A 13,982-nucleotide genomic window follows, 5' to 3' on the forward strand; every position below is an offset into this window, starting at 1 on the left:
GTTGTGTTTTGTTATCATTTAGTGCAAAATATTTTCTCTCTTTTTTGTGTGTCGCTTTTTTGACCCATGACTTATTTAGAAGTGTGTTGTTTAATTTCCACATATTTGGGGGCTTTCTAGATCTCTTACTGTTACTGATTTCTATTTTAATTCCATGACCTCAGGGATCCTGTTTAAGATTTCAGTGTTTTGTAATCTGTTGAGTCTTATTTTTTGTCCCAGCATCTAGTCTCTTGGAGGATGATTCATGTGTACTTGAAAAAAATTTGTATTCTATCATTTTAGTGTTTCGTGGGTTTTTTGTTTTTTCATTTTTTTAATTGAGATAAAGTTTACATAACGTAAAATTAACCACTTTTAAGTGAAAAATGCAATGATATTCAGTACATTCACAATGTTTTGCAGCCATCGCCTCTCTGTAGTTCCAAAACATTTTCATCACCCGAAAAGAAAACTCTGTACCCATTAAGCAATTGCTTCCCGTTCCCCTCACCCTTCCAGCCTCTGCAACCACTAATCTGCATTCTGTCTCTATGGATTTACCTATTCTGGGTACTTCATGTTAATGGAATCATGCAATATGTTACCTTCTGTGTCTGGCTTCTTTAATATAATGTATCAGAGTTAATCCACATTGTAGCCTGTATCACTACTTCATTTCTCATATTGTCTGAATGATATGCCGTTGCATGTACATATCACAATTTGTTCATCTTTTCAACTCTTGCTGGATTTGCAATCAAATCCATCTTTTTCCACCTTTTGCCTATTGTGAATAGTGCTGTTATGAACAGGTAGGTACATATATTTGTTTGAGTATCTGTTTTCATTCCTTTGGGTATATACCTAGGAGTAAAATTGCTGGATCTTATGGTAATTCTGTTTAACTTTTTGAGGAACTGCCGAACTGTTTCCACAGTGTCTGGACCATTTTATATTCCCACCTACAATATGTAAAGGTTCCAATTTCTCTACATCCTTGCCAGCACTTGTTTTTTACCTTTTATTATTATTATTATTATCATCATCATCATCATCATTATTACTATAGCCATCCTGTGGGTGTGAAGTTGGTATCTCGTTGTACTTTTGACTTGCATTTTCCTAATGATTAGTGATGTTGATCGTCTTTTCCTGTGCTTCTTGGCCATTGTATATCTTCTTTGGAGAGATGTCTGTTTAAATCCTTTGCCTATTTGTAATCAGGCTTTTGTCTTTTTGTTACTGAGTTGTAAGAGTTCCTTATATATTCTGGGTACTAGACCCTTATCAGATGTGTGATTTGCAAGTATATTTACCCATTGTGTAGGTTGTATTTTCATTTTCTTGATGGTGTCTTTAATGCACAAAAGTTTTTTAATTTTGATTAAGTCCACTTTATCCACTTTTTCATTTTGTTGCTCATGCTTTTGGTGTCATATCTAAGAATCCTTTGCTAAAATCCAAGGTCATGAAGATTTATCCCTATGTTTTCTTCTGTGAGTTTTATGGTTTTATCTCCTATGTTTAGGTCGTTTTTCCATTGAGTTAAGTTTTGTAGATGATATGAGGTAACCATCCAGCTTCATTCTTTTGCATGTGTATGTCTATTAGTTTCAGCATCATTTGTTGAAGACACTATTCTTTTCCCATTAAATAGTCTTGGTACCTTTGTTGAGTATCAGTTGACCATAGATGTAAGAGTTTATTTCTGCACTCTCAGTTTTAAACTGTTCTATCTTTATGTCAATGCTACACTGTTTTATTACTGTATGTTTGTAGTAAGTTTTAAATCAGGAAATGTGAGTCCTCCAACCCCGTTCTTTTTCAAGATTGTTTCGGCTATTCAAGTCTTTTGCAATTCCATATGAATTTGAGGATCAACTTTTCCATTTCTGCAAAAGAGGCCATTGGAATTTGGATAGGGATTGCATTGAATCTGTAGATTGCTTTGGGTGTTATTGCTATCTGAACAATACTGAATCTTCCCATCTTACATGGGATGGCTTTCCATTTACCTAGATCATCTTTAATTTCTTTCGTATTCTATTGTTTTTACATTTAGTATTCTCTAAATGTGAGTTGAGTCAATGTGATTAATAGCATCTTTCAGATCTTTTACATCCTTATGTAATTTTTGTCTGGTTCTGTTAATAGATGATAGTGGATTTGTCTATTTCTACCTTAAATGCTGTCATTTTTTAATAGTATTTGAACCTGTACCTTATATTTATCATGTCTTCCTGATATATTGCTTCATCATTATGAAATGTTTTTCTCTGTCTTATCTTGAAACTTATTTTATCTGACTTTAATATAATGGCTTCGTCATTCTTTTAATTAGCATTTAAATGGTATGTCTTTTTCCATCGTCTTATTTACAACCTTTGTATTTAAATTGTCTTTTACGTATAGTATGTAGTTGGTTTTTGCTGTTTTATCCAGTCTGATTGGAGTGTCTAGTTCTTTTATTTTTAATATATCTATGGGCATGGTTAGATGTAGGTATGTCACATTGCTATTTGTTTTTCATTTGTCCTATCTGTATTTTATTCCTATCTGCTGCTTTTCCTGCCTTTTGTATTATTTGACCTCCTTTAACGTTCCGTATTATTTCTTCTATTGCCTTTTTATCTGTAGCTCTTTGAATCTTGTGTTTGTGTGGTTTCTTTAGGGACTATGATATGTATCTTTTGCTTATCACAATCTACTTGGAGTTCATATGAAACTGCAAGTAAAATATACTAGTCATTAGCAGTATAATTCCATTTACCCTCTCTCCATTGTTTGTGCTGTTGTCATATATATTGCATGTACATACAATATGTATTTATAAACAAAAAATATTGTTATAATTTTTGCCATAAACAGTGATGTCTTTTTTTTAATTAAGAGGAGAAAAGAATGTATTATTTATACATATACGTACTGAAATTTATAGTTATGGAAATCAGTATATACCTATTGCTTTCTGATACCGCCAAGAAAAATTACGGGATCACATATGTATTGTGTCAAATGTTTCAGAAACAGAAGAATATTACAGTAAATTTAGGAGGTTTTTGGCTTACAAATGAATAGAAATTCTGTGCTTGGCTGGTTTCCAGATGAAATGGGCACTCTTTAAGATCTCCACAGATCTGTGTTCTTTTAGAAGTATCCAGTCAGAGGAGCAGAACCTAAGAGAGCCCATGAACCTAATAAAGTTGACTTACCACATACTTCTACATCACTGGATTAATTGTTTATTTTAGACCCCAAACTAAGTCAGATTAGGAGAAATTTATAACTGATATAAATAGCTCTGGAAGAAAAAATAAATCAAGCTAGTTTTATTGGCATTTTTTCCCGGCTTTATTAAGTTATAATTGACAAATAAAATTTGTATTGGCATTTTAATTTGCATTAGAAATGTGAGAAAAATCAAAGAATGGAACCAGTGCAACTGTCCCTTAGTTTGGGAATGGATAAACTGGCTTATTTACACAATGATTTCTATTCAGCAGTTAAATTGAGTGAGCCAGTGTACATGTTTCAACCAAGATAAGTCTCAAATACAATGTTAATTGCAAAATAAGTTGCATGAAGTTACGTATAGTAGAAGTTTAAAAACATTTATAGGAATGATATACACCAACTACAGGATAATGCTTTTTCTGTGGAATATAGAGCAAAGGAATATTGGAGTGAGCCTTTAGCTATTTCAGTAGTGTTTAGTTTTGTAAAAGAGAGGAAGCAAAATCTGAAACAAATATGGCCAAAAAATTAAAATCTACTACATCTGATTGGTGAGCATACAGTATTGATAGGCGTCTTACATGTTTGGATTTTTTTTTAAATTTTAAGTTCAAGTAAAGCTAAGGAAATCAGTTTTCAGGTGATTAGTGTTGAAAAGAATTATTATTCATTATACTCTTATGTTTCTCACAGAAAAAAATTTCCATTGTGGATAAAATTCGTTTTTTTCCCTCAATACTTATCCTAGATGCCAGCCTGTTACTGTGCTCCAGGCCACTATCACTCCAGTCAACCTCAGTATCGCCCACTCCCTTCTGTCCATTACAATTCCCATCTAAACCAAGCACTGCCACAGCCTGCACAGCAGACAGGTGAGTAGTATTTCTCAGGTCGTGAATTCTTAGCTGTGGGTATTGCTTTTTTTCATCCTGCTTTATTTCAGTCTTCCTATTAAGATGCTGTCACACTCTATCAGGGGTCTCAGATATGTGCATACATGTGGCTGTGCAGACCAGTGAGACTAAAAGAGTGAGCAAATCTTAGCACCCGCCAAGATACACTGCACTGTCAGGTTTATATGCTGAAGGGTTGGGAACCACAGTGAGAAGATTGTCCCAGGCGGAGCAGGGTGATGAGCGACTTCCTGGTCCTCACTGCCATTGTGGTTGAAGCCTCCTTTGCGGCCTGGTAATTCATTTGTGGTAACAGCAAAAGAGGCGAGGCAAGTTGAGATGTCTCCCGAACGACTAACAAAAGCAAGGACCAAAAGAACCTTTGATGGAGACCTCTAGCCTAGCGAGAGATTTTGATGTCTTAGTCTCGCTAGCAATCCCTTTAAAAGGAATGGTGTTCTCACATATCTTTTTTGTGTTTTTTCAATTTGCTGGCTGTATAGTGACAGATATTTTTAAACTAAATGCAGTCTAATACTAGGCATGTCAAATATATTAAAACCTAAAAGATTATTTTCCTTTTGCCCCTTTCAAATTTTCTTTAAGCATTCAATGAAAACACCTGTGATCTCAGTGTAAAAAGCTGTCTTACCTATTTTACTGAAATTATTTCTCTCTATGCTTCCCACCTAGATGTGTACTTCTGCCCCAGATGTTTGATAAGGTATTTTTTCAGCCTTTCATAACTCTAGGTATTAAAGTAGAATTTTTTTTCCTTTCTTTGGAGCCTTTTGAGCTGCTTGTCACCATTGGAGGCTCTCAGTCTATGTCAGTGTAGCCCACTGAGGCCACATAACCTTCTACCTCCAACTGGGCAGTTTCTTGCTCTTGATATGGTACAGAACTCTGAAGGGTTACTGCAGCTTCAGGAGAAAGACATCTTTCCTGGACAGTCTGATGAGAAGTGTTCTTGTTTCTCCTCACTTGTGCAGTCTTCAGTGATCGTTGTGATTCACCAGCTTCCTTTACCAGATAGGATTTTTACTTATCACCCCTGCAGAAGAACTTCCAGGTCCTTAATCTGTTGCTCCTAGGGGTTGTCTTATACTTAGTATGTAGGTTCTTCCCTTTTTTGTATTATTGTGTTATTATTGTGTGTGTGACAGATGTTCTTCCAAAGGATGTTGAGTACAAACATTGGTCATTTTAGCCAACTGAGAATTTGTCCTGTGTCTCAAATATGACTCCCTTTACTTTCAGGTTTTCCTGAAGTTTAATAATACAGTCCACTTTAAATAATGTGATAGTATATGTTCTAATTTTGAAAGGCATCAAAAGTTGTTCTTTAAAATGGAAACATTGGTCATGACACTGCTCATTAGCTTTAAATACATTGTTGTTTTATTCTAACAGAAATTACTTTCTGAGTTTTCCTGGGCCTCAGTGACTGACTTTTCATATTGCTTTTGTCTTGATTTTTTTCTTCCAAAGTTATAATGCAGATTATAGCTAATGTCATGATCATGAAAAAAGAAACTTTCTTTCACTCTCCTCATTCAAATACTTTGTGTGACTAATTAACTTAGTTCATTAGTACACCCTAATAATGAGGCAAGCAAAGATCTTTTGTTCTATATTTGTGTGAGCTTATTAGTTTTGTTCTTTTCTGTGGCTAAATTTTTATTCCTCTCCATTGTCAAACTGCCTACAAAATTAAAACTTTTAATCACAGGTTTGGACCAGTGTGCTTATACAAATGTGTCTCTGCCAAAAATATTCCCACTTAGTGGAAAACAACTGAAAATGCCACCCCTCCTAATTGAGGGCCAAAATATCTGTGTGCCAGATAGCATGTGTTTATCATCAGTGATATTTTAATTGAGGTTTTCTAATGCTAGTTATGGTGAGACGGAAGGAAAGAATAAGTTAGTCAGGTTGTATCTGGATAGTACAGGCACAGAAAAGAGAATATGTCTGAATAGTTTTTGACATTGTGTTTGACTCTTAGGGTCAATCATCATATAGCACTTTATAACTAGAGTTTGTCCTTCAAGTTGTTTTATGTATTATCCTATTAACTTATGGCTTAAGTTAGTTGAATCTTATTTAGTCTAAAGGATAAAAGAGAAATAAATCCTCAAAGCATCCTTATCTGAAAGGGAAAGAAATTTTGTTATACTAATAAGTGTAATAGAAAATTTCCCTTTAAAGAGAAGTTCAGTAGTGCCAGTGCCAATTTTGTGTTTGTAATTACATTGAACTTTTTTATAGAATTAGTAGGATTTGAACTATTTTAAAAAGTTAACAGTCTAAAGACTTTTTTTGTAGTTATCTAAAGGTTATTTTTTATGTCAAAGCTTACAGGAAAATGTGCATTTACATTTGTGTGTCCCCCAATAGAAAAGTAGAATGCACTGGGAAATGAACAAGGCAGTGTTTTGTTTCTGATTTTTTTTTTTTTTTTTTTTTGGTGAGGAAGCGCCAGCCTCCCTGTTTTGTATGTGGGATGCCACCACAGTATGCCTGCTGACAAGTGGTGTTGGTCCGCATGCAGGAACTGAACCTGGGCCGCCAAAGTGGAGCACACCAAACCTAACCACTATGCCATTGCGCTGGCCTTGTTTCTGATTTTATTCACAGATTTATAGCAATTTCCATCTCAGTAATTTATATTTTTGTGTGTAAACATCATACTTTCTCAGTTTCTTTTTTTCCCTATTTGCCTATATTCCACCATCCCAATCTGATTAAACTTAGAAATGATTTGTCATATCTCTGACATTTTTTTTCTTGTCAACCATTTAGTTAAGAAGCATTTAGTCAAGAAGCATCCTTTTATTACATAAAAGGATGAAATTAGTTTTTCAAATAATGAAAACATTGATAAATTTGGAACAATTTTTCTTCACTGAGGCACAAATAATTTTTAAATGTTTGCATATGAATTTAAAGACATTTTGCGCTAAATTAACAAACCCACTTGACGTATGAGCAATAGAAATGTAGGATTTCCTGTCATTTCCCCTTTTCGGGGTAGGGAGGAGGTTGGGGAACTATCTCAAGGATAAAATGCTTTGGTCTTCTGTGCGTGTGTGTGTCAGAGGACCACAATAGTTATCAGTCTCCTTGGCAGTAAACCTCCTGTCTGTTATGGGAACTGAACTGAAATGAACACTAACACTACTGCTGGGGAATGAATATACAAATCTTTTGTTATGAATGTGAAACTACCATGGTCATTCAAAACAAGGTTGAGTCACCCCCATCAACAGAAGCAGAAGAAATTCTGGCTACATAAGGCTTTTTGGATAATGTGTAAGGTGAAAGAAAACAAAGTAGGAGTCAAATCCTGATAGCCCTTAATCATTTCTAACTGGTATTAGGCATATCACTTAAAGCCACTGGGTTTCAGTTTACTCACTTGCAAAGTAAGGCAGTTTTACTGTGTTGTCTATTGAAGCCTCTGTGTACTCTAAAATTCAATGATTCTGTGTGTCCATCTTATGTGAGTCATTTCTAGTTCAGACAGGTGGAATATTGGAGAACTGGTTTGCAATAGCTTAGGATTTACTGTCAAGAACTGGAGTCATAAGCAATGATTGCAGAAGATCTGGTTACTTGCCGTTGCAATGATAGGCATTTATTATCTTAACCTTTTATCATAAAATTACAGCTTGAATGCTATAAAGTATACTACATATAAGAAGCTGGTATACCATAAAGAAACCTTTCCTGCAGGTAGTAAGTATAGCAAAGATTTTAGGTTTGTGAGGCCCTGGCTGTTTTCTGTGTAGCTGCTTTCATTCTTATGACTCTTTTGAAAAGTTTGCAGCTTTACCATATATGTTTAATATTTTGCAATAATTGGCCTTGTTCCTGAGCTGTTGGATTCGGGGCCGTAGCACTGTCTGAGAGGTTTACATTTCTCACAGTGAACCGGTCTCTTTTTCAGCTGCTTCCTGGCTTCTTTTTACTCAGGTTTCCACTGCCTTTTTTTTTTTTTTTTTAATGCTATATTAAAGTATTAACATTTGCTTATATTTTCCATTAATTGTAATGCCTTTTAATCATGCATCATACTCAGATATAAGGATTTGAATTTAAATGACAACCTTGGCTTACTGTAATTTACCTTTTAAAAATTTGTGAAAGCTATTGCTTTAATTTCTTTTCCAAAGCAGATTTGGATGGCAGATTTAATTTGGTTTGGAGCTTTTCTTAAAAATTGAAGGTCTTAAAGCATGCCAAAGTCATTAGCAGAAGTCAAATACATCTCTTTCCCTATTGCTGCATAACTTTTTAGAAATATTATGCATTAAAGCATGCCATCAAATGGACCTAAGACACCTTAAAAGCATTTGAAGCTACCGGGGCTCTGACCAGGCATATAATTCCATTTTTTTTTTCTCCGAACTGATGCTGTATGCACGTGGGAAGCAAAATGACTCTGGAAAGCTAAGTATCATGGTCCAGCCCAGTGGTGTAGTGGATAAGTTCGAGTGCTCCTCTTCAGGGCCCGGGGTTCACCAGTTTGGATCCTGGGCACAGACCCAGCACTACTGTCAGGCCACGCTGTGGCAGCATCCCACATAAAGTAAAAGAAGAATGGCACACATGGCACAGATGTTAGCTCCTTAGCGATCTTCCTCAAGCAAAAAGAGGAAGATGGGCAACAGATATTAGCTCAGGGCCAATCTTCCTTACAACAACAACAACAAAAAAAGACAAATATCATTTTAGTTTTTTAGCCAGTTAATAAATTCAAAGAATATCAGTGCATTATATCTTCAGTCTTAGCTTTCCAAATACCTCAGAACCATGTGGTTCCAAACTGATTAAGTTTTATTACCAGCAGACTGTGGTAGAGTGCTGATAAACCACACCATACGAGGAACATTTTAGGATAAACAGTCTCAGATGCTCAGATGTGGCAGCATTACAGGAAACAAATTTAAAAATAACTAGGGTATAAAAAGGCAAGCAAGGACGAAACGGCCCTATTGGATAAGCAAGGGAGGGCTGATATTGATAAGGGAGTTGGCTATGTCAAATAGGGACTCCAGGCACAAAGTCAATTTCTTTGCTGGCAACTCTTCACTCAAGTAATAAGAATTTTGTATTTATATTACTAGGTGGTGGCCCTGACTATCCTTGTTTTTTCATTGATTCTGTCAGTGTTTCTTAGTATTGTATGACCAGTACAGATTCAGATATTGTGTAATACCTACAAATCCACCTATTTCCCTTTTCCCTTCTCCATTAACCTGCCGCCACTGAAATCTGGAGCCAAATGTATCTGGTAAGTACCCATAGATTTCCTTGAGTTGTGTGGACTCTTTCATGGGATCATTTAAATAGCTGTGAGCTATAACCTGTATGTGGCTATTTTTATTAGAATTGTTTTTTGTGTTTGTATTTTTGCTTATTTCAGGCACAAAAGTAGGAGAGGAGAGGGTGATGGAGGCGAAAGAATAGTGAAGGCATGCTGGCAACTGCACCTTCTTCCAGATTTGTCTACGGGGCTGTCCTTAGTTGCAGCTTCCTGCTCACCAAAATAGTGCCACAGAGATAAGACAGACCAGGATTACAAACTTGAGGTTTTGATGATTTGGAAACAGTTCTAAATTGTCTTGTAGCTACCTAGTTACAAATAAATTTAGAGTTGGCAAAATGGCTCATCAAAAAAAAATTTCCCCTCATGGTGCTTCTGCTGTACAAGTTCAGTCTTGAAAAAAATTAGTAATACAGTTAAATGAAATAACCTTAGATTTATGACTATTCTGACTAAGCAGTTCTTCAATTCTTTTTATTATCTTTCTGATTATGTCTAATCTGTATTATTAAGAGTGCTTTTCCTTAACATAAATGCTAGTTCAGGTCACCTATATAAAATAAAACCAGCCTGTTAAAGTCTGTGCAGTACTTTTCTGCTGAGCACTGTATTTCTTTCTTACTCTCTTCTCTGTTGAGGTGAAAGAGAGTTAAAAATAGAATATTCTTTGGAGCCCTCCAGGGAAGTGCCTGAGCCATCAGTTTATATTGTCCTAGTTCTCTCAGCTTGCAAAATTGATTGTGCTTTCCTCTGAAAGTACTGGAAGGAATGGGATAGTATTGCAACACTGCAATCCTTTAACAGAGGAGAATGACGGTGTTAGATAACACCTATGTTGCCATCTGTATCTTTATTCTGTTGTTTGGTATCACTTATATTGGCATTGCTTGCTCTACAGAATAGATGCTTTCCCACAGTATTGACACAAATTTTTATAAAAGATATGTGTTCCTCTAACTTCCAGGTTAAATCCAGATATATCACAGGAAAGATTTTTTTAAATTCCTATATAGTGAAACACACTTTTTATTGAAAAAAGAATAATTTAGGTGGTATCCAAGTTGGTGATATATTGAGTGTCAGAATACTGGAAATACTCTTCTGGTAGCATTTTTTAAATCTAATTATACTTTTCATTCTCTAGGAATCTACTTCATCCTTCCTAATCTTCATCCTTCTCCCTCTTTTCCAGATGATTGGATTTTTTTCTCATACTTGGCAGTCTTCAAACTGTACTTTTGAAACTATCAGAACTATGCCCCTCCCCTTCCTTTTGTCTAAATAATTAGATAATGAACCTGAACCACAGTGCCACTTCTCTAATAAGTGTCACTCTGTAAGAGTTGATGCTCAGCAGCCTGAAATTCCTTTGTTTAACTACAGGTTTACAGGAATTTGTGAGCAACGTGAACAGTTCTTTAAGATGTAGATTTTATTAAGCAAGTGTGCCTAAAGTGAAGCATGCCCGTAATTAGATGATCCTTTATTTTATATTGCTAATTATTTTATTAATGATTTTGTGTTGCATACAATAGTAAGGTTCTTATCTTTAATTGAATTAGTAGAATGATGTAGTGGATTTTTTGGTTTTAGTGCTTTCCAACTGAATATTTCTAGTTTTGCATGTGAGTATAACTCCAACCAACATAGATCTCATGGTCTTATGTCATTCAAAAAACTCCAGTAATCTTTTTGCTTTTTGCAACTTTTAATATCCTGCTCTTTAGAGAGTATATTCCAAAATTATATCCTTTTTAACCAAAATTATATCCTGTTGATTATTTGTTGTAGTTATTGGTATGAATGGTCAAACATGTCATTGTGACTTCTGGAAAAAAGTTCAGGTACCTGTCCTATGCCAGTAGAATTTCCCTCCTGGGATACCAGTCCTACAGAGTATCAAATGTTAAATGATGCTTTTGTTAGCTGTAACAGCCTTAGCAAGATTCCTCAAGCCCTGACAACTTCCTGCCTAATGTGGTTCAAACTTAGGTGGGTTTTCCTGCCTCAAATATAAAAATGAATGTAAAACTACTCAGTGTATACAACAGAGCCATTGCTTCATAAGAACATCCAGACTTCACCCATAATACAGAATATGCCCCCTTATACATGAGGTGTCCACATTAAAGCTGGCATTGCCCCATTGGGTAAAGTCTGACTTTGTGGCAAAGCAACTCAACTTTGTGGAGAAGAGAATGAAGTTTATGAAAATTCAGCTAGAGAAATCTTCTGTAGATTCATCTGGGAGGTGGCAATGGAGTATACGTTTTCAGCAAAGTCAGACTTTGAGGCAAAATAGCAAAGCTTAAAACCCAAAGAGGAGCATTGGAGATTGTCATGGGAATACTCAGGCTGAGAGGCAGAGACCAGGGGAAATGGAACCTGAAATATGTCAACGTTTGATCCTTTTCTTCCCTTCCCAATTGTTTTATGTACAAGTGAAATCTAATTATAATAAGGCAAGCAAGTGTAACCTTGAAATGCAGAGGTCACAAACCATGCATCTTGGGACTAGTGGGCAAAACAAGTGAAGGAGAGTCCCTCCCAGGGAGAGGACGTTATGAGCTGACAGTGTAAACTCTTTGGCACCTGGTCTGTCTTTAGCCCCCAAGTTCATATAGCTACCATCTGGACTAAGTGCTCAACAACTCTGCACTCTGATTCCTGTTTTGGATAACAACGCTTGTACTCACAAATAATCTTCAATTCAAATGAAAAAAGTTTCCTGGTCGATTGACTATTTACAATAATTCTATTTTCCTATAATTAAATTATCTTGAGACTTAAGTATGTTAAACTCTAGTAAAAGTCTTCATTGACCAAAATTCTCAGAAAATGGAAGGAGGCCAGGTGTTTAGTGTTCTTATTTGAGCAGTATTGCTGTTATACTCCTACTCAACATTTGTCCCTGAGAAAAGTAGAGTTTAAAATCAAGACTGCTGTGTGCAAATCCCAGCTACAGCACTTACCAGCTGGTGACCATGGACAAGGTATGAACCTGTGTGCTTTTGTTTCTTCATCTAAAAATGAGGATAATAAATGTACCTATTCCATGAGATTGTGAGTGCTAAATGAGTTAGCATATGTAAAGTGCTTAGAACAGTGCCTGCAACCTAATAAATGTTAGCTACTAATGGTACCTTGTCGTGCCATCAAAGAAATGATAATTATATAGTATGCCAAATAGAAAGGCATAGGAATTTTGAGCTCAATCTGTGTTTGGGCTAAATTCCAGAGTGGACACAGGAAGCTGACATAGTTTGTTCTAAAATATTTAGTCTTTTTGTTTTGTTAGCTTCTTGACACATGCCTTCTTCCTTTAAGCACAGTAGAAAGTTCAGATCAGTTGTTTTCTCATTCATTGATTGTTAACTTGGATAATCAGTTGTTAACTCTAAATACGTTTGAAGAAAATTTACTTAAATTCTTCCTTCTCATAGCTTTGTAAAATCCATATTGATCAGCTGTGGAAACATTACATGGAAAGCAGGTGAAACAGTATGTGTCATATGGTTCCATTTCTATAAATAATCTAAGTAGGAATGTATGTTACTAAATATGCATAGAAAATAAGGCCAGTGATATATACAACATGTAAATGGTGATTGTCTTAAGTCATTGTTTTACAAAAATGATTTTTTCCATAGTGGCTTTTTCCTTTTTTATATTTTCTGAATTTTCTAACACAGAAACCTATTTTATAATGAAATAAGGCTTTTTTTAAAGGTGTTTTTAATGTCCAGTTTTTTCCATAAATGTTCAAATAAAGCTTTTATTTCATACTTTACATACGAGATGTAAGCTAGAATAGTTGTGTTCTCAAATAAGCACTTCGAGACTGATGATGTGAAATCTGTGATTCAGCTGTGCATTTCTCGAGGAGATGTTTAATGAGTGACCCATGAATTTCAGACTGAGATGATTTGTATTCATGGGATTAAGTTTCGTTTTAATGAAAAGGCAATTAAATGTGTTTAACCTTATTATAAATATGTTACCTTGAAACTTAAGTTCAGCTCTTGCTCTCAGAAGCCCTTCAGTAAATGTAGACAGTGAGAAACTGGCCATTCTCATTCAGGCTGCCAGCACATAGTAAGTTTCTGGTTTTGTGTAGAAGCATATATTATTTTTATTTCATTTTGTTAATATGTTTTTCCCTACTGTTTATTCAGTAAGTTACATATTGAGTGCCTACTTTTTGGCTTAGCTGTGTGATAGCTGATGTGGGTTTGGGGGTTTTTTTTAATGAAGGGGATGTTAAAGTTTCTAACCTTACTCTTAAAAAGCACACCATTTCATTTTTTTTAAAGAGATGCACAACCATGACAGAATAATTAACAACACCAATTTTATATTACTCGTAGAATTTTAACAGATGTGGAATAAGGCAATGAACAAAATTATAAGAAGATTAATGAGAGAGCTTCTTAGGGAAGATATTTTCTTTTCAAGGGCTTGGCATTCTAATTTTTAATGGTTCCGCTATTACTTAAAAACATGTTGGGGCCAGCCCCATGGCTGAGTGGTTGAGTTTGTGC

General features: G+C 35.3%; 1 protein-coding gene across 14 annotated transcripts in view; it reads left to right on the forward strand.

Moving 5' to 3' along the window:
- R3HDM1 (R3H domain containing 1) overlaps nt 1–13,982 on the forward strand; it is a 115,029-nt gene that overhangs the window by 51,240 nt on the left and 49,807 nt on the right. For all 14 annotated transcript variants that reach the window (XM_008516914.2, XM_008516916.2, XM_008516918.2 and 11 more), the window contains one exon: nt 3,965–4,088. In XM_008516914.2, the coding sequence (XP_008515136.2) occupies nt 3,965–4,088 (124 nt within the window). The remainder of the gene's footprint in view (nt 1–3,964; nt 4,089–13,982) is intronic.

The sequence above is a fragment of the Equus przewalskii genome, chromosome 17 (assembly GCF_037783145.1).
Source record: "Equus przewalskii isolate Varuska chromosome 17, EquPr2, whole genome shotgun sequence".
In the NCBI taxonomy this organism is placed as follows: Eukaryota; Metazoa; Chordata; class Mammalia; order Perissodactyla; family Equidae; genus Equus; species Equus przewalskii.